General features: G+C 62.6%; 3 protein-coding genes across 4 annotated transcripts; all 3 read right to left on the bottom strand.

Annotated features, from left to right (window-relative positions):
- Positions 1 to 218: 218 nt before the first annotated feature.
- Positions 219 to 6999, bottom strand: LOC110478274 (steroid 21-hydroxylase). Its single transcript, XM_077789212.1, has 10 exons — positions 6807 to 6999; positions 6419 to 6508; positions 5718 to 5869; positions 5195 to 5290; positions 4816 to 4923; positions 4071 to 4157; positions 3534 to 3719; positions 2673 to 2833; positions 1485 to 1588; positions 219 to 918 (listed from the first exon to the last, which is right to left on the bottom strand). Exons 1-10 carry the CDS (start codon positions 6997 to 6999, stop codon positions 671 to 673), a joined length of 1425 nt encoding a protein of 474 aa, XP_077645338.1. The 3' UTR covers positions 219 to 670.
- A 2631-nt stretch (positions 7000 to 9630) lies between these two features.
- Positions 9631 to 11674, bottom strand: PPIA (peptidylprolyl isomerase A). Its single transcript, XM_021544854.2, has 5 exons — positions 11536 to 11674; positions 10561 to 10591; positions 10366 to 10454; positions 10037 to 10209; positions 9631 to 9932 (listed from the first exon to the last, which is right to left on the bottom strand). Exons 1-5 carry the CDS (start codon positions 11602 to 11604, stop codon positions 9797 to 9799), a joined length of 498 nt encoding a protein of 165 aa, XP_021400529.1. The 5' UTR covers positions 11605 to 11674; the 3' UTR covers positions 9631 to 9796.
- Positions 11675 to 12299: 625 nt separating this feature from the next.
- ZMIZ2 (zinc finger MIZ-type containing 2) lies at positions 12300 to 18942 on the bottom strand. Of its 2 annotated transcripts, XM_021544851.3 has the most exons (19): positions 18852 to 18942; positions 18052 to 18173; positions 17688 to 17802; positions 17397 to 17599; positions 17119 to 17311; positions 16784 to 17038; positions 16534 to 16707; positions 16377 to 16442; positions 16129 to 16300; positions 15352 to 15496; positions 14718 to 14928; positions 14537 to 14642; positions 14236 to 14393; positions 14086 to 14153; positions 13837 to 13905; positions 13477 to 13721; positions 13204 to 13379; positions 12873 to 13085; positions 12300 to 12769 (listed from the first exon to the last, which is right to left on the bottom strand). In XM_021544851.3, exons 2-19 carry the CDS (start codon positions 18099 to 18101, stop codon positions 12662 to 12664), a joined length of 2727 nt encoding a protein of 908 aa, XP_021400526.1. In that variant the 5' UTR covers positions 18102 to 18173; positions 18852 to 18942; the 3' UTR covers positions 12300 to 12661. The 2 variants fall into 2 exon arrangements, with proteins under 2 accessions (XP_021400526.1, XP_077645419.1); XM_077789293.1 differs by lacking the exon at positions 18852 to 18942 and having other exon boundaries at positions 18052 to 18310.
- Positions 18943 to 19268: the final 326 nt, after the last annotated feature.

The following is a 19268-nucleotide window of genomic DNA, read 5'->3' as shown; positions in this document are numbered from 1 at the left end:
CCCGCCGGGCTGCGCCGCCGGCCCGGACCGCAGCCTCTCCGGGGAGGGGCTTTGCGGAGCGGGGAAGTGCAGATCAGCCAGCCCAGCATCCCCTGATACTGTCCGAGGGTTGTGGCTGTGGTGGGTGCCAAGAGTGGCCAGTCTGGGTTGGGGACAAGACTTGGCTTCGGGCCTTCCGGAGGTTTTGGGTGCCCCAGGAAGAGTCGGGACTTGCGAGGTGAGGCCAAAAGAATAAATTTTATTGGGAGGAGGTAAATGGGGTCCTCCCACACTGCATTGACCCTGGCATCGAGGGGAAACCCAGGCATCTAGGGTGTTGAATGGGGACACCCTGGGGTCAGGCAGGGACAAGGTAGAATCAGGTGGAGTGAGGTGGGGTTAGTAAGGGTCAGGTGAGTTGGGATGGAGTCACGCAGGGTTCAAGCAGGGTCACATGGGGTTAGATAGGGTCACAGCTGGGGTCATAGCCAGTGTCAAGGAGAGGTACAGGGTTGGCAGGGGTGAGACCGAGGTCAGGTGGGGTCAGTCAGGGGGTCACGGTCAGTCAGGTCCAGGCAGTGTCACACAGGGTCAGGTGAAGTCAGGTGTATTCAGGAAGGGTCAAAAAAACTCAGGCGAGTCACAGTTTTCAGGAAAAGTAATAAAGTAGTCAAGTGGAGTCAGGCCAGGGTCAGGGTGAGCCCAGGGGCTGGCAGGGCACCATGCGCAGGCGAAAGGGGGGACAGCGCAGCACCGTGCCCGGCGACCCCTTCAGCCCCGGCAATCCCGCCGGGCCCGGCTCCAGACGGAATTCCCGCAGGATCAGCCCCAGAAACACGAAGAGCTCGGCCCGCGCCAGCCCCTCCCCTGGGCACGATCGCGCCCCGCAGCCGAACGGCAGCAGCGACCGCGAGGGAGCACCCGGGGCCAAGAACCGCTCTGGGGGGCGATAGGTCAGGTTTGAGAGGGGTCAACGGGGATGGAGGGGGACCCACAGGCTTTAGGGGGGACCGAAGACTTTGGGATGGACCCACAAGTTTGGAGGGAACCTGGGCATTCCCCAGGTTGGACCTCGGGGTTCAGAAGGGAGACACAGCAGTTTGGGGTGACCCGGGGGTTGGAGGGAACCCTGAGGCTTGGGAGACACCCCAGGGTGACAGAGAGGATTCACATGCTTGGGGAGGGTTCAGACACCCGAGGGGAGGGGGGGTCTCAGGGGTTCGGGGGGTGGGGGGTCAGAGGGGAGGAACAGATGGACCCACAGGTTTTGGGGGGTACACAGATATATGAGGAGAACTAATGGGGATGGGGGGAGAACCACAGGTTTGGGGGAGGGGGTGTGGATTTGGGGTCATTCAGGCATCAGGGGACACTAATGACACCAAGGTGTTCCCAGGATACCCAGGAATCCGGGGAAACTCCATGGTTGAGGGAACCCAATTTGATGTTTGAGGAGACCCCAGGAGTTTGGGGGGGGCACTCAGAGTGCAGGTGTACCCACATACCAGGCAGGAAGAGCTCGGGGTGCTGCCAGATGTCAGGGTCCTGTTGGGCTGCCAGCAGATTTGGGACCAGGACAGTGCCAGCCACCACAGGGAGCCCCCCAAGACTGGAAGGGGACAAGGTGCACGGAGATAGACTGGGGTCTGCTGGGGACTACTGAAAACTACATGGGCCATACTAGGACCTACTGAGGCTCTGTGGGGGCTGCTGGGTATTACTGGATGTCTGTTTGGGTCTACAGGGTCCATACTGGGATCTGACAGGTACTACTGGGAGTTATTTGGTATCTGTTAGAGTCTACTGGGGCTCTCTGAGGTCTTCTGGGATCTAATGATGCCTATTGGAATTTACTGATGCTATACTGGAATCTACTGGAGCCATACTGAGACCTCCTAGAATTTTTTGGGGTCTACTGGCATACTGGTGGGACCTACTAGTGCCATACTGGGATCTGCTGTGAACTACTGGGTGTCAATTGGTGTCTATTGAGGCCATACTGGATCTGCTGGAGTCATATGGGAGCTCTCTGGTATCTGGGTATCTGCTGAGGTCTACTAGGGCCATACTGGAGTCTACCAGGACTCACTGGAAACTGCTGGAGCCATAGTGAGCTTTTCTGGGGGCTACTGGATGTCTACTGGGGCTTTAGAGGGCTACACTGGGACTTACTGGGATATATTGGGAACTCCTGCTGGGATCTTCTTGGCTCTGCTGGGGCCTACTGGGGCTATTGTGGGGTCTCCTCGGATCTACTGGGTGTCTGTTAGGGTCTACTGGGGTCATTCCAGAACCTGTTAAGGCCTAGTAGGAGGTACTGGGGTTATTATGGGGCCTTACTGGGGCCTAATGACTCTTACTGAGATTTACTGGGGTCTCTTGAAGCCTACTGGGTCCTACAGGGACTTACCAGGCCGTACTGGTCTATTGGCGTCTACTGTGGCCCTACTTCTACTGGGTCCCCCTGGGATTTACTGGCACCTACTGGAGTCTTACTAAGGCCATACTGGGACCTGATGGGTCTTACTCACTGGGGTCTAATGGGCTCTGCTGGGTTCTCCTGGACCCTACTGATGATACCAGGTGGTCCCTTACTGGTCTGCAGTGGTTCCTCTCAGTTCCCCCTCACCCAGACTGGTTGTAGCAGCTCCTCCCAGCATCTCCCCCACACTGGCACCGCTCTGTCCTGGTACCTGGTATGGCGCAGGGCGCAGTGGGGCAGCGCCAGGGGTGCAGGGGGCCGCAGACGCAGGGTCTCACTGACGGTGGCCTGAAGAAGGGGCAGGCGCCCCATGTCCCCTGGCCCAGGGGGTCCCTGTGCCCCCTCCAGCTCCGCCCGCAGCCGAGCCTGCAGCTACACAGGTGGAGCACAGGTGTGCCATGTCTGTCATGGGGCATCAGGGGAGAGGGTGCATCCCAGGGTGCACACAGTGGCAACGGGATGACAGGGGGACTCCACAGAACCCCAGACCCACCCCAACTCACAAACCTGCCCCTAGGACCCCAAACAATCCCCAAACCTGGCCCTCTCCCTTGGGGACCCCTTTGAGCCCCAGATCCCTCCAAACCCCCAAACCTGCCCTGGGACCCAAGCACCCCCCACAGACCTGATCCTCCTTGAGGACACCCCCGAGCCTCCAGATCTGTATCTTGGGACCCTCTGTCCCCAGACCCTGAGTCACCTCTCCATGGAAACCCCAAACCAAGGAGCCACATGGGGACACAGACACAGCTCTGAAATGTCTGTGACATCCATGTGGCACCTCAGGGTGGTGCAAGGGCATGGTGTCAGCCATGGGGAGGAGGACATGGGGGACATGCAGGACACAGGTGGGGATATAGGACCGCCAAGTACACACATGGAACCTTGGGACTGTACAGGGAACACATGGTGCCACACATTGTCTGGGGGCAAAGCAGCAGGAAACTCATGGAGAAGGGAACATGAGGGACATATAGAACATATACAGGATGTGGGTGGGGACATAGGACCCCTGGAGACACACAGGACCCTCCAGGCCTGCATGGAAGACATGGAAGGACATGTGTTTCACCTCAGGGCGGTGCAGCAAGAAGGCCACAGCCCAGCCCAGAGCAGCTGCCGTGGTCTCAGTGCCCCCAATGAACAGGTCGACCAGCGCCATGTGCAGCCGGGGGGGGCTCAGGGGCCCCCCCCGTGCCCCAGAATTACGCCCCAGCAGCGCCCCCAAAACTGTGTCCAGGGGAGGGGAGGGACACGCCTGGCAAAGGAATGATACATGTTGGGAGTTTCTCCTGATCCCTGGCTGCCCCCAAACATGGGAGTCCCTTCCAAATCCACCCAAACCCCTGGTTCCACCCCCAAGCCTTACATCTCCCCAATCCCACATCCCCCCCAGACCCTCGGGTCCTCCCATCCCCTTGGGTCCCCCCAAAACCTCTGTTTCCCCTAAAATATGTGGGTGCCCCCAAGCCCCCGGGCACACCCCCAAACTCCTGGGTCCTTCCAGACCCCCGTGTATTTTCCAAACCCCTGGGTTTCCCCTGACCCTCTGTTCCAACCAGGCCGCTCCTGACCTCTGGCTCACCCCCAGCTCCCTGGGCCTCCCCACCTGGTGCCGCTGGATCTGGGCCTCCACAAAGGTGTCACGGTGCTGGACAAGCCGCAGCAGCTTCCGCAATCCTGGGTTGGGCAGGCCCTGGGCATAGGGACTCCATAGGGACCCCCAACCCCCAAGAAATCTTTGACCTCAGAGAGACACCCCCTCCCCCAGAGATGCTGTGTAAGTGTCCTGAGCCCCACAGAAAATCTATGGCTGCTCCCCTGGGCCATACAGACCCTATAGGCACCCTCAGCTCCATAGAGACACTTTGCCCCACCTTAGCCCTATAGAGCCCCCACAACTGCCCCTCCCAGGCCTAAAGTGCTCTCCAACACCATATAGATCATGTAACACTCACCCTACCCCATATAGACACAATAACCCCTGTCCAGCCCCATAGAGATCCCATAATTCCCCTCCTAGGGTTACACAGTTCCTTCCCACTGCCATAGACACCACCCAAGCCCCTATGGACCCTATAAGCTCCCTGTCAGCCCCACATACCCTTCTCCAGTCCCATACAGATCCTATAACCTCACTCTCAACCCCATACAACCCCACCAGCCCCATATCCCTCACATGGGCCACATAACCCTGTGACTCACAACCCTTCCCAGGGCCCTACAGCCCCCCTATAGTCTCCCACAATTCCCTCATTGCCCCCATGGGGCTCTGTAGCCCTAGGCTCCATAGACCCTCATGCAGCAAAAAGGCCGCAGCCCCATAGGCCACCCACAGGATCTGCCAGGCTCACCCGCAGCAGGGGCAGCAGGTCAAGCGCGCGTACGCTGCTGTGCCCCCAAACCTGCAGCAGCTCCCCCAAGCAGCGGGAGAAGGCCCGGAGCTCCCCTGGAGGGGGCACCTGGAGGAGAACACACCTGTGTACTGTCCAGTACTCAAATTCTCTCTGGATCCCCCAGAACACCCCCAACATCATTTTAGACACTTGGGTCCCCTCAAACTCCTGTGTGCCCCCAAACCTCTGCCACCCACCCACAAATTGCTCAGTCCCCCGAACAGCTGGATGTCCCCTCCACAAACTCCTGGGTCCCCCCCAAACCCCTGGGCCCCATAAAAACTGGGGTCCTCCTCCAAACCCCTGTCTCCAACCTGGCCCCCCCTCAAATCCCCACCAGGTCCCCAAAGAGGAGGCGTGCGATGGTGCTGCAGGTATGGAAGGTGAACACCTCAAAGGGGTCTAGGGGAGCTTCTCCATGGGAACGTAGCTCCTGGGGGAACAAGAAGGTTAGAGAGATCCCTAGGGTGGTTTAGGGGGTTGCAGGAGATAAGTGGGAAACTCTAATGGAGTTTTGGGGACTCACAGGTATAATGCCCTTTTGGGGTGCAGAGGGTGAGGTTTGGGTGGGTCAGTTTTGGGGGAAAAGAAGTGTGGTGTGGGTGCAGGGTTTGGGGACCAGGTTTGGGATGCAGAGATTGGGGACTGAATGCAGGGGACAGGGTTTGGGGGGCAGTTTTCAGGTGCAGGGACATGGTTAAGGTACATGGGTGGGGTTTGGGTGAAGGGAGTGCATGGGGCAGGGTTTTGCTGGTCAATATTGTGTGGGGATCTGTTTTGGAATGCAGGGAGGAGTAGTTTTGGGGGTGTCAGGGTTGCAGGAGGATCAGTTTGGGGAGAAGTCAGTTTCAGGGTCTCACCTCACACAACTCCTGGCCCTGCAGCCAAAGGAGGGGCCCAAGACGCCCCCCAGCCCGTGCCAGTGCCCCCCGCACTGCTCCCCGCTGCCGCCGCCAGCCAGGACAAGGGCCTCCCAGTGCCAGGTCCCGGCCCCCCTGTGACACCAGTGACCCTGGCATTGGGCAGGAGGAGTCAGGGACACCCCAGAAACCCCCCCAGCCCCACCTCCAATACACCAGGGGTGTTCTGCAGGGCCCCTCTACCTCATAAAGCCTCCTTCAACCCCACAGCCACCTCCTCCACGGGACCCTCCTAATCCCACCAGGAATCCTGGAGGTTAAAGGGTGTGTCTGGTGGGGCAGAGACCTCTAGGGACTGCTCTAGCCCCTACAGACAACCCACCCCTCCAGAACTGCCCCCACCCCCTCCCAGTACCCATGTCCGCAGCCCCATTGGGACCCCCTCCAAATCCTGTAACAATCCCTAAAATCTCATAGGGATGCCCTCAAAACCTGTAAGGACTTGCCATCCCATAGGCCCCCCAAACACTTAGTGACCCCACCTCCCCAAGCCCCACAGAGAACCCCACAAACCCCATAGTGACTCCCTTCAAATCCCCCGAAGGGCTTCCCCACACACACTCCATAGCGACTGCCCAAACCCCACAGGAACCCCTCCAACCCCCCTCAGCACAGCCCACCGGCCTCCCCTGCCCTCATACCCAGGTAACTGGTGGGGCGCCCCAGCCAGTCCCCCCAGTGCCGGACCAGCGCCTCACGGATGGTCGCCACCGAGCTCGGCACCAGCACGTCTGGAGGGAAGAGGAGGGGCTGGGGGCGACTCCAAAACTGGAGGAGATCCCAAACCAAGTGGGGAGTCCTGGCGGGGGATTTTGCGGGGAGCATCGAGGGATTAGGGCCCCAGGAAAGGTGTGTGGGGTTTGAGGAGAGGTCTGAAGTTTGGGGAGGTCCCCACGGCAGGGGGAAAGGGCAGGGCTGGGGGTTCGGAGAGTCCCTAAGGAGTAGAGAGAGGGAGGTTTGGGGGGCCGTGGGGTCCCAGGACAGGTTCGGCCGAGGTCCGTTTCGGGGTGCCCGCCCCCCTTCACTCACCGCGACCCCCCAAGCGCAGGCGCAGCACGGGCCCGTGCCGCCGCGCCAGGCGGCTCAGGTGTAGCGCCCCCTGCGGGTGCAGCAGGTGCAGCGCGCCCAAGCGCGGGCCGCGCCCATCGCCCCGCCGCCGCAGCGACAGCCACAGCGACAGCGACAGCAGCAGCGACAGCAGCAGCACGCACAGCAGCGCCATGGCCCGCTGGGGGCGGTCCGCAGAGCCCCTATATTGGGGAACCCCGAAACCACGCCCCATGGAGCCCCACCCCTTAAGTCCTGCCCCTCACAGGCGGTGCACGCGCACCCCACCACGACAACCCCATCCTTTGGAAGTATGAACTGGACCCTAAGCCTCGCCCCATAAAGAGGGCCCCTTGAAACCCACCCCTTGAGGCTCGGCCCTTTTATAGGAGGCTCAAAGCCCCGTCTCTCATTAAACCTGGCGTCTCGGCGGCCGCTGTGCCGTTGTAAAGGGGAGTCCTGCCCCTGGAGGCAGCCCCCCCCATCCTCTATAAAACAGACCCGTAAACCCTGCCCCAGAATCCCTGCCGCTAATCCCTAACTCCCTCAAAATGACCCCACCACTATAAAAGTGTCCTCTCAAGCCCTGCCCCTCCAAACACCACCTTAGAAAGGGGACATGTTAAGCTCTGTTCTCTCGAGGCCTGGTCTGCAATTGCACTGAACTCCGCATCAACTTCCCAGGTGCACCCACTCATTCCTCCCCCTTGGGGACCCCCTGAGTCCCCTGTGCGTGCCCCTGACTGAAATTTCCCAACAACCACCCACCCTGGGAGTGCCTCATCTCTCAAATCCTGACCTCCCCAAATATCCCCTAGTCCAATCCCCACAGCCCTTGTGGGGTGGGAGCCCCTAAGTCCCTGCACCTACAGCCTCCTTCATGGGTGCCCACCCCCAATTTCCCTCACTCTGGCAGCAGCATTTGAGGGTCAGAGGCATTTACTGGGGTCCAGCAGTAGTGAGGGGGGTCTCCAATAGAGCATGAGTCCTAGAGATGTCCCTTTGAGGGGAGACATCAGGATATGGGGAAGACAAGGACATGCTGCTCTGGGACCATCACCCTGGGGAGACCTTGGGGACATGCTGGGAACATGGGAACACCCTGTTTGTCACCATGGGGAGACTGGGGGGACAGCCCGGGGACAGGTACACACTGGACAGGGACACCCTGGGGACAAGGGACTGACATCTTGGGGATATTCTGGGCATGGACACTTACTTGGAGGGCAACCCCTGGGGACATCCACTGTAGGGAAAGGGGACCCACAATGACATGTAGGGGCACGGAGACAGCCATCTAAGGACCCCCAAATGGGACAGGGAGACAGTGCCACTGCAGGGGAAGCGGCACAGGGGACACCCAGGCTGGGAGGCCTCTGGGGGATGGGTGGACACAAGGACATCAGGAGGCACACAAGGACACTGAGGGAGGACAAGGCCACCATGTGGTGGGGGAAGGCAAGGACATGGGCTGGAACAGTGTGTGTGTGGGGGGCTTTGTGTAGCAGGGGTCCCAGGGAGTCTTGGGGGGGGGGGGGGCAGGGTAGATTTTGGGGGTCCCGGGGACTTCTCAGATGTTTGCACATCTCAGGGTGGATTTGGGGGATCCAGAGGGTGGTGAGAGACCCCAGGGAGTCAGGGGGGACCCTGGGGTAGATTTGGGGGCATCTAATGGGGGTTGAAGGGTCCCAGGCGGGATGGGGGTCCCAGTCACTCGGGTGTACCTAGGGTGGATTTAGGGGGTCTGGAGGGTTCCAGAGAGTTTGCGGGGATTCTGAGGGTGAGGTTTGGTGTTCCAGGGTCTGCCTGGTGCATCAAAGAAAAGCTTTCCCCCCGGCACTGCTTCGGTGCCTTGCAGTAAAATTCCCCCTGCCTCGCCTCAGTGCACCACCAAAGGCCCCCCGCCTATGCCTCCTCTACTCTACAGCCCGGGGGCACCCAGCCCTGGAGACTCCAGTGAGGATGGGGCAGAAGCTGCTGCTGATTTCATCTTCCCCTCGGGCCCTGTGGGCTGGGCCACCAGAACTGCGGGGTCACCTCACCAACACCAGGGTCCCATCCAAGGCAGAGCCCACACACGGGACGTGGTGGTGCAGGTCCAGGTCCACGGGATGGGAGTTTAGCACCCTTCAGGTGTACTGTAAAAGGGGACAAGGGTCCAGCCAGACCTTACCTTGCTGGACCCACAGGGTCCTAGAGTTTACTCCCATCCAAGCACCTTTTAACTGGAAGCACTGGAATCACCCTGGAACTGGGTACCCAACCTTGAACTGGGTGCACCGATCACCCAATTGCCAAATGCAACTGTGGCAAACCTGGTATTCTTAGAGCTAAGCACCCCACAAGCTGGGACCAGCATCCCCTAACAGGGACCACTGGGATACACGTGACACAGAACCACCTCCTAACTAGGCTGCCTTAATAGGAAGATTGCAGACTGGAACTCTCCCTTACTGGAAAAACTGTGATCCTCATCTTCCCAGGACAACCCACACTAGCTCTGCGAAGTGTCACCTGTTAAAACAGACCTACAAGGCACCCCATGGTGGGTGTCACTGCCCCTCCCACACTTGCAAGTGCAGTGCAGTGGACAAAGGAACAGAACCAGTGGAAGCCCTAAGGACCCCCATGGATCAGTTCAGTGCCCAAACCAGCTTACTCTCTTCACTCTGGATCCTACTGGGGGGGCTGGTGTAACCACCCCACTGACAGGGGCCCTCCTGCCCCCTCAACGCCTTATTTTTCCTCCACCAGTGCTGAACCCTGCCTTCCCCAGCTAGGGACAGAAGGGGACTGCTATGGTGTATGTAGTTTAACTCGTTTTATTTAGACTTGAAGGTAACTACGGCCCAGTGGGACCGTGACCCAGTAGAAACGCAGCAGTACATCAGGACTGGGGTGGGAGCGGGTGAGCTGCAGTGGGATGTGGTGCCCAGGCTGCTCAAGGAATGGTCAGTTGATGAGAGAAGGGTTTACGAGAGCTGCCCGCAGTCGGTGATGGTGATCTTCTTGCTTGTTTTGCCATCTTTGGAGCCACAGCGCTCCATGGCCTCCACCACATTCATCCCCTCCTTGACGCGGCCGAAGACGACATGCTTGCCATCCAGCCTGCCGGAGAAGCACCAGTAACAGCTGGCCCCCGATATCCCCCAACAGAGGGCATCTCCCAGATGCAGACCCCCATGCTTCTCCTCCCATAGCCCATGACTCACCACTCAGTCTTGGCAGTGCAGATGAAGAACTGGGAACCGTTCGTATTGGGGCCGGCATTGGCCATCGACAGGATTCCAGGACCCGTGTGCTTCAGGATGAAGTTCTCATCTGGGAACTTCTCCCCATAGATGGATTTGCCTCCAGTGCCATTGTGGCGTGTGAAGTCACCACCCTGTGAAAAGGCAGCATTTCAGGTCATGGGTGCCAACACTCTGGAACTGGGTGCAACCTCTCACTCTAAATCTACCAGTATCCAACTCCAACAGCCAGCTGAATGCCAGACTGCCTGACCCACCCACCCACCCACTGCAGCAGGAGCACCACGCACCTGGCACATGAACCCAGGAATGATTCTGTGGAAGCAGGACCCCTTGTATCCGAAGCCCTTCTCACCAGTGCTCAGAGCACGGAAGTTTTCTGCAAAGGCAATAAAACCCCACCATGAGAAACTTTATTTGTTGAGAGTTCAGGACAGTACTAGGGCTTGGTGCAGTTGCAGTGCAGCCAAAATTGCTTTACCAACCTGCTGTCTTCGGGACCTTGTCTGCAAACAGCTGTGAAGACAGGAAAGGCATTTGTCAAATCTGGGTTGATGACTGGCCACTGTCCCCCATGCCCAGAGGCCACCTCCACACTGCAGGGATCCCCCCAAACACTGCTCAGCGCCCAGGGACACTTCTCAGCCGTGCCAGCAGCTCTAGATTCCTCCCGCATTACACCGTTATCTGCAAGCTCTGAACTAACAGCTGTGCCATCGCGCATCTCACCAGCGGGGCAGAGAAGTGTTCGTTCCGCTGGCCTGAATTAAATTAAACATTAATGTGCCTGAAGCCTTCCTGGGCGGGGCGCGCGCGCCGCCTCCCAACGCTTCAGGAGGATTTTCGGCTGGATGCGCCACCCGTGCGGGAACGCGGCCCCGAATCTGCAGCAGCCGCGGCGCCCGGAGGAGGCCCAGCCGCGCCAGGGATGCTCCGCGCCCCGGGCGGGGCGATAAATGCTTTGCCCTCCAGCGACAATCCCGCGGTGATCGGGTTGCCAGCACCCTCCGCCAGCATCCCCGGACTCGGGAAGCACTGCCCGGGAGCCCGACACGGCTCATCCCGATGCTCCGGGGGCCTTGCGATAAAATGGCGGCGAAGCAGCCACAGCCGCGACCCGCAGTGGGGGGGGGAACTGCCGCGCCCCCCCGGTCCCAGGGCGGAGCGGAGGCGCGGCGGGAACGCGGCGGTGGCGACGCCAGCAGTATTGGGATGCAGCGGTAGCGGCCCAGGTGCGGATGGATTCCCGTGGGCGATGGCGCGCCCTGGGCTGGCACCGCGCCGCCGCTCCGGGCCCTTTGTTCGCCCCGCCGGGCCGGGGGCGCCGCGGCCCCGCAGCCACACCAACGCGCCCCCGCCGCGCACGCGCAGCGCGGGCTGGCCCCCCACCGGCCCCGCGCACCCGGCAAGGAAATGGCACCGGCGCCCCCCACCCCCCCTCAGTCGCCTCCCGCGCCCACCTCGAAGGTGACGCGACCCAGGGGCTCGCCATTAGCGGCGATGTCGAAGAAGACGATGGGGTTGGCCATGGCGAGACACGAGCAGTACAGCAGACTCTCGTCCGGGCGGCGGGCGCGGCGCAGCAGAAGGAGCGCAGTTCCCCGCCGCCCATTATATAGGGTGGAGGAGGGCCCGCCTCCCCCGCAGCGCCGGCCAACGGCCGTTGGTGTAGTGGCGGAGTGGCAGGGCACGCAACCAATCGGCGGCGCCGGTTTGAAAGCGGGGGGAAGGGGGAAAAAAAGCGCGGGCGGGGCGGGGGCCGCGGTCCGGCGCTGGGCAGGGCGCGGCGCGCATGCGCCGTGCGGAGAGCAAGGAGCGGCGGGATGGGGCGGGAGCGGCGGCGGCGGCGCGGGGCCGGGACGCGGGGCGGATGCGGCGGCACCAGGGCGTGTGGGGCTTGGAGCTGCCGGAGCTGCGGCCCAGCCCTGGCAGCCTACCGCCCGACGTGGGGAGACACCGATTCCCCTCCTCCGCCGTCCGACCGCAGCGCCGCCCAGCCGGCCCCGGTTAATGATTGACGCCACAGGCCCGGTTCACCGCCCGGCCCGGCCGCCGCTGCTCGGGGATAGGGCAGGATCCCCTCGCTACTCGGCACGCACCCTCTCCCCCTCTGCTCGGAGAGAGAGCTGGATACTCCAGCCACCCGAGGCCCTCCCCTGCTCGCTCAGAGCTGGGTCGCGGGGCCAGCCCCACAGCGGGACGACAAAAGATGGGGGGACACGCATGACCCTGCAGAAGGATCCTTTAATAGCCATCGGGGACATACAGGGCGACCCGCCGCGGGGGCAGTGGGAGCTGAGTGCTACACCCCACACCAGACCCGTGCGGTAGAAGGGACAGCAGCATTTGCACATTGATGGGGGGCACGGGCAGCCCCGCAGTGACACACTTGCCTTTAAATATGGGGAGTTTCAGGGGAGCAGTAGTGTTTCTACACTATGTACAGCCTTGTGCTTCTGGGGGGGCTCAGCCCCTCTGTCCCATCGCAGCCCTTTGAGAAAGCCCCCGCTGTGGGGGGTCCCAGCTCTGCAGCAGGCAGGGGCACACAGTGCTGCCCCCCAGCCCCGGGAGGAGGGCGAGGATGGCTCAGTTATTCTCGAAGAGAGAGAGGAGGTCATCGTTGCTGCTGCTGGGCAGGTCGGGGGGCCCCAGGTAGGAGAGCAGCTCATCAGGATTCGTCAGCTCAGGCAGGAGCTGGAGACGGCAGTGTGTGATGATCAGCTCCCTGCAGCTTCTGCCCACCCCCCCACAGCACCTGGGGTCCTGAGCCACCTTGTCCACCCCCCTGAGTACTCACGTCAAGGGCAGCCTCCGAACCATCGCCCGCCGCAGCCATGCCGGGTGCGGGGGGGAAGACGAGGTCGGCAGCGTGGGCCGGGGGTCCCAGGGGTTGCCGTACCACTGCGCCCCGGGAGTGCAGCGTGGAGCTCGGCTGGCTGCCCGAGGGAGCGCTGTGCAGCCCTGTCTGCACTGCGGGGTGGGACGGCTCCATTCGTCCCGGAGGGGGAAGCTGGGCAGCGGGGGGAAAGAGCATAGCCATGAGATCCTCCCTCCCCTGGGACACCCCAGCCCCCCCAGAGTGAGACATGAGAGCTTGGGGGAGTCTCTCCACCCATAGCGCAGCTCACCTGTGCAGGCAGAGGGGGCACAGGAGGCTTCTCAGGGGCCAGAAGGCTGCCTGGGATGTTGGGCTGGTAGGAGATGGAGGAGGGGCCTGGCGTGAAGTCACTCAGTGTTGAGGTGCCAGGGACACCAGCGGCAGCAAAAGGTTCTGGGAAGCCCCCAGGACCCAGAAAGCTGGAACCTGTGAGAGGAAATGGGGCAATTGGGGGGCACACACACAGGGATAGAGTTCAGTCCTGTCCCCCATGGATCCTGTCCCCCATGGATCCCCCCTGTACCTGGGGTGCCATAGTCGGTGGCAGGCCCTGCTGGAGGTTGTGACAATGCCGGGAAGGGCACAGAGCCAGGCCCCAGGGCCGCAATCATCTCCATGATGTTGGGCAGCACCATGTGCGCAGGACTTAGTGTCCGGCACCGCTTCAACGCTGGTCCCTCCTGCTCCTCCTTGATATGGACATCAGGTTTGATAGGGACGGGTTTCCAGCTGCAGGTCGGGTCAATGGTGATCTCCTCATGCTCTGAACTGGGGGCAGCAGGAGCACAGGAGAGGTGAGGTTGGGGGCACTGGCTGCACAGCCCCCAAGTACTGGCACAGGACCAGGCACGGATGGACAGACAGCCAAAGGGAAGGCACTTACTTCTGGATGTAGATCAGGATGCCCAGCATGTACTGGTCAACCTCCAGCCCCTCCAGCAGGGCTGTCTTACTGTGGGCAGAGTGAGAACGGAGTGAGGTAAGAGAACCCCCACCAGACAGGAGCCTCCCCCTAAGGCAAGAAATACTCCTCTCCCAGGGCAGGAAATACATCCCCCACAGGTAGTGAAACACACCCCATACCCTTCAGGCAGAGACACCAGGACATGGCCCCATTGTGGACCCCACTCACTTGCAGACAGGACACCGCCACGTCCCCCTCTCACAGTTGAGCTGCAAGTACGACTCCAGGTCAAAGCACTGTGGGAAGAGCAGCTGAGATGCAGGAGGCAGGATATTGGGTGGGGGATACCCCCAGCACCCTGTCATCACCACGCCCTACCTGTATGTGCCGGCAGTCATGGCCCCTGGCTGGAAGCTGGATCCTCCGGAAGGTGATAGGGCACTTGAGGGACACCTTGATGGCTGTCTGCTCCACACCGTCCTCACCATTGGGCCCTGGTGTCCCCGGGATAGTCCCACTGCTGAAGTTGCGCTTGACTGGGAAGGTGGGGGCACCAAGGGTCAGAACCAGGACCCTGGCATGGGGGTGGAACCTGGGCAATACTGCACCATCACCCCCATGCTGCTGTGGCCTCCCTGCCACAGTGCATCCTCCTAACCCCTCAGACCCAGGTGCTCACTTTTGGTGATGCAGTGCTCAGCGGGGAGCAGGCGCTTCTTGATGAGCCCCTGCAGCACTGAGCGCACCGAGGGCCGATGCACCAGCTGCAGGACGAACAGGTGGGACTGTGGAGAGATGGGAGGCTGAGCTGTGGCCCCAGCCACCACCCTCCCTCTCCTGGTACCCTCCTGGTGACTCACACAGCAGCAGGCGGTGACAGTGATCTGAATAGTATTTCTGCCGGGCTGGCAGACGTGCTTCAGGTAGAGCGGCTTGTGGGAGGTCTTGTTGTCACCACGCTCAATGGTGAGTGGCGTGGCGTTGACGCTCACCTGCACAGAGGCCGGCCAGTTGGTGTTCATCTGCCGGTCCTCGTGGTGGTAGCACTTGAACTGCAGCTCCAGGTCAGGCCTGGGGACAGGCAGGGTGTGGGCAGGGGGTGTGTCCGCACGCGAGCCATGGCACCACCATGTCAGCACACCATGCTGCTCCAAGCCATGCAGAACCATGCAGTGCTAAGCCATTCTATGTTACACTGAGTCATATGGCACTGTGACAAACTCCAACAGTACCACAGCACAGCACTGTGCCAGGCCCACCATGTCCCACCATGCTGAGCACTAAGACAGCAGGCTGAACCACGGCAAGTACAGCTGTGCCACGCTTCGCACCATGACGCAGGACAGTGTCATGCCAAGTCATACCAGGCCACACACCCCCGTGCCACATGGCACCATGTAGTGCCTAGCTGTGCTGCCCAGCACAGCCCCACTCCACACAGTGCCATACAGCACCCCCCGAGCAGCACTGCATGACACTACAAAGCTTCCCCACCTCATCATGAGGGTTTTGTAGACAGAGTCACGGAGCTGGAAGACGTGGTTGCTGACAGCCAGGTTGTGCTGCAGGCGGAAGGGCTCCAACACCACGCCATCCCGAACCGGGAAGGTCAGTCGCAACTCCTCGCCGGGGGCCGGCCCTGTGGTACACCACCATCAGGGAAACCCACACCTTCCCCTCCCCCGGGCACCAGCCACACCCTGGCCGTGCCCCAGCCACACCCTGGCCATGCCCCAGCCGTGCTCCTCCCACTGCATGAGGATCCACCTTGCAGGAAGCCCAACCTCCACCACACTACCCTGCCCACCCCGGAAACTGCACCCCATGCATTGCAGGAAGCTCCTCCTACCCGAAGTGACCCCACCCCTGGGGGCCACCCCACTCCCACCGCTGTAGAGGAAACCCACCCCACCGCAGATTCCTGCCGCTAGCCCCAGGAAACTGCACCCTATCCAAGCCCCTCCCGATCCAGGTGGTCCCACTCTTAAAGCTGAAGCCCCCCACCAAACCAGCACTCCTGATAAGGCCCTGCCCCCTGAGCCACACCCTTTTAACAAGCCCCTCCCACTAGTCACAGGCAGCCCACCCCCTGCCTCAGTCAGCCCCCAAACCCTGGCAGTGGTCATGCCCTCTTCTCTGGCGCCTCTCCCACCCTCCACGTAAAGGGGCAAAGGCCACGGAGCTGTCAGAAGCGAGGTCTACACCGGACTGCTCGGGGCATGGGGGTCATCTCTGTGAAACACCCCCCTCACTCACACCAGGGACACCCACCTGAAGGGGACGGGTGCAGGGGGGCAACGCTGGGCTTCATGTCTGCCAGGAAGGGCGACTTGACATCCTGACCAGGGGACGCATAGGCGGGGATACCACTGCCTGGTGTCATGGGCGGCGTGGGGTTCCCGGCCAGCGGCGAGCTGGGGTACCCCGGCAGTGACCTGCCCGGCTGTAGAGGCAGCATATCTGCCCTCAGCGTCCAGCCAGGCCAGCAGAGCCCCCACCCCACCCGCTGCCAGACTCACCCCACTGACGGCTGCTTGGCTGTAGGTGCTGAAGCTGGCGCTCTGCCCATTGAACTGGTCAGCTGGCTATGGGAGGAGGAGGGTCTCCAGGGGCTGGCACCGGGGGATGGTGGACACCCAGACCTCCACCCCTTGCCCACCGTTCCCCCTGTGGTACCTTGTAATAGGGTCCAGCACCGCCTGAAGTGGAGAGGTACTGGCCCATGCTCTGCTGCAGCCTGTGGCCAGGGTATGAGGGGGACGGAGCGGAGGACTGGGGGGCGCTGGGGGCATACTGGGCACCAGCTGCAGCGTACTGCCCGCCCTGGAGGTACTGCTGTGTTGGGTACCCCTGTAGGGCCAGGGAGTCAGCACCAGTGGGAAAGGGGGTCACCGTGTGCCACAGCCTTCACCAACGCAGCGCTCACCTCACTAGAGTATGCCCGCTTGAGGCCCTGGCGGGGCAGCTGCTGGCTCTGGGGAGGTCCAGGGTAGGTGTGCTGAGGCACTCGCTGTCCACCATAAAGGGGGCCAGTCCCGGGTGCCCGCACTGGGCTCATGCTCACAGGGGAGACACCAGAGGGGGCCACAACACCTGCCATGCCAGCTGGGCTCATGCTGTTGGGGCCACGGGGTCCAGCATGGGGCAGGAACTGGCTGCTGAAAGACTGCCCTGTGCCCATCTGCAGCAACGAAGAGAGAAGAGTCATGGCAGGGCAGGGGGGCTGTCAGCTCCCCAGTTCTGCCACAGCCAGGCTCTTACCGCACTATACTGGCTCAGCTCCTGGCTCTGTTTCTCCTGCAGTGCAGCCACCGTCGCCGTGGCTGTGGCCGTGGCCGTGGCAGCAGCAGCAGCCACAGCAGCAGCTGCTGCTGCCTGGGTGAAATCAGCAGTAGCCCGGCTGGCATGCGAGGGGAGCCCTATCCCTCCAGGGCCACTCGGGCCACCATTGTAGCTGGAGAACAGAAAAGCAGAAAGGGGAATGCAGTGGCCCTGCATCAGGGCACACACCAGGCCACAAAGCACAGGACTGTCCTTACCTGGCAGCGAAGCCCGGCCCACTGGGGTAGGCAGTGCGCCCATAGACACTTGGTTGCACATACCCCTTTGCTGGTGCCCCCTCAGCAAAGGGCTGCTGTGGCAAGAACGGTGGTGAGCTCATGCCTGAGCTGGTGCCTGCCATGCCAGGCAGCAGTGGGGTGCTGGAGCTGCTTCCCCCAGGGCCCATGGGGCTGCCAAAAACCTGGAGGGTGCAGTGGGAGGCAGCGGGTCAGGCAGGGGCAGTGGCATGCAGGTGCAGTGGATGCCTGGGGAGGGGGTGCTGCTGGTACCTGGCTCTGTGAGGGGTTGCTGACACCCCAGACAGTGGTTACCACGGAGAGGGATCCCGGTGGCTGATTGGTGCTTGGTTGCCAAGGAACAGCCTCGTATGCAAATGAACCATCACTAGAAAGAAAAACAAATTAATGAAGATGAAGGACAGAAGGATGGAAGGACAGAGGGATGGAGGGATTGAGAAAATGAAAAGATGAAAAATGCAAGGGATGGAGGAACAGACAAGGGGATGGATGCATGGATGGAAGGATGGAGAAATGGATGGAGAAATAGATGGATGGATGGATGGATGAATGGATGGATGGATGGGTGGATGGATGGGTGGATGGGCGGATGGAGGGACGCTGCCCCGGCGCCCACCCGTGGGGCGCAGGCGGCAGCGAGGGTTTCATGGGGTTCATGGAGCTCATCAGCGGGTGTGGGCTGGGTCTTCCGAGGCCGCGGCGGGCACTGCGGGACGGCGGCACCGTCTGTCACTGGGGCTGCGGGAAGCAGTGGAGTGGCGGGTGAGGGGCGGCCGCCCCCGGAGAGGCTTGAGCGGGGGGACAGCCCGTAGGCTTCGCGACCCCCCAGCCTCCGCGGCCGGGACTCGGCGTCCGGCCTGCGGCTGGCACGGGGCGCCGGCCGGCACGCGCCGCCCCTGCTCCGGGCCGCCCCCCCGCTCCGGCCACCGCGGCGTCAGACCTCCCCGGGGCGGCGGGCACCGGGGGCTGCCCCCGCGCCTGCGGGCGGGGGGAACCACGGGGACTTCCCGGGGAAGGGACGGGGCCCCCGGCTCGGCATTGCGCCCCAGCGCCTGGGGTATTTCCAGCCGGGCCCGGCAGCGGGGGGCCGCGGGGTCACCGGCGCTTTCGGTTCCTCCCGGCGCCGCGGGAGGGCGGCGGACACGGGGGCGTCGGGAGGAAAGACACGGACAGGGAACACCCCGCGGCGGGCCTGCCCCGGCTCCCGGGAACCGCCACCATAGCACCGCCGGTGGTGACAGCCCCCCTCCGCTCCTTCCCCGGCGGCACCGCGGGGACAGGCCCCGGGACCGGGCCCCCCCCCATTGCCATGGCAACCACCCCCACCACCCCCGGCACGGCGGGGGGGCCCGCCGGGGCACCGCCAGCCCCGCCCGTCTCCCGCCCCGTCCGCCCGCCCGGCGCTCCCGCTCTCACCGCGGCGGCGGCCCAAGATGGCCCTGGCGGCGCGAGGCGCGCGCGGCTGCGCGGAGGCTGCGCGGGATCTTCAGCCGCGCGCGGCCGCGGCTCCGCGGGGGGCGGGGCCCAGGGGCGGGGCCGGGCCGCCGCCGCGCACAATGGGGCCGCGCGCTCATCAGCATGCAGGCCCCGCCCCCGCCCGGCCAGGCGCGGATAGCCGAGCGCCGAGGAAGGGCGCGGGCTGCGGGAGGGGGGAGCGCGGGAGCGAGCGCCGTGTGCGGGGCGCCGTGGGCAGCGCGCGTGGGGCCACGCCACGGGCTGTCCCCGCACCACGGGCTCTGCCCGCATCACGGGCTGTCCCCGCATCACGGGCTGTCCCCGCGCCACGGGCTGTCCCCGCGCCACGGGCTCTGCCCGCATCACGGGCTGGCTGTC

The sequence above is a fragment of the Lonchura striata genome, chromosome 32, assembly GCF_046129695.1.
Source record: "Lonchura striata isolate bLonStr1 chromosome 32, bLonStr1.mat, whole genome shotgun sequence".
In the NCBI taxonomy this organism is placed as follows: Eukaryota; Metazoa; Chordata; class Aves; order Passeriformes; family Estrildidae; genus Lonchura; species Lonchura striata.
This window is presented reverse-complemented; position numbering and strand designations above follow the sequence as displayed.

Excerpts from the sequence above, each read along its gene's own strand:
- ZMIZ2 (XM_021544851.3), bottom strand. The coding sequence starts at position 18,101 with ATGAGCTCCATGAACCCCATGAAACCCTCGCTGCCGCCTGCGCCCCAC. Across the intron at positions 17,312-17,396 it reads GGGCCGGGCTTCGCTGCCAG|CTACAATGGTGGCCCGAGTG; the intron begins GTAAGGACAGTC and ends TCTGTTCTCCAG. Across the intron at positions 17,039-17,118 it reads AGCTGAGCCAGTATAGTGCG|ATGGGCACAGGGCAGTCTTT; the intron begins GTAAGAGCCTGG and ends TCGTTGCTGCAG.
- LOC110478274 (XM_077789212.1), bottom strand. The coding sequence starts at position 6,999 with ATGGCGCTGCTGTGCGTGCTGCTGCTGTCGCTGCTGCTGTCGCTGTCG. Across the intron at positions 5,291-5,717 it reads AGGGCCAGGAGTTGTGTGAG|GAGCTACGTTCCCATGGAGA; the intron begins GTGAGACCCTGA and ends TTGTTCCCCCAG. Across the intron at positions 4,924-5,194 it reads GCCTCCTCTTTGGGGACCTG|GTGCCCCCTCCAGGGGAGCT; the intron begins GTGGGGATTTGA and ends GTTCTCCTCCAG.
- PPIA (XM_021544854.2), bottom strand. The coding sequence starts at position 11,604 with ATGGCCAACCCCATCGTCTTCTTCGACATCGCCGCTAATGGCGAGCCC. Across the intron at positions 10,592-11,535 it reads TGGGTCGCGTCACCTTCGAG|CTGTTTGCAGACAAGGTCCC; the intron begins GTGGGCGCGGGA and ends CTGTCTTCACAG. Across the intron at positions 9,933-10,036 it reads TGCACTGCCAAGACTGAGTG|GCTGGATGGCAAGCATGTCG; the intron begins GTGAGTCATGGG and ends CTTCTCCGGCAG.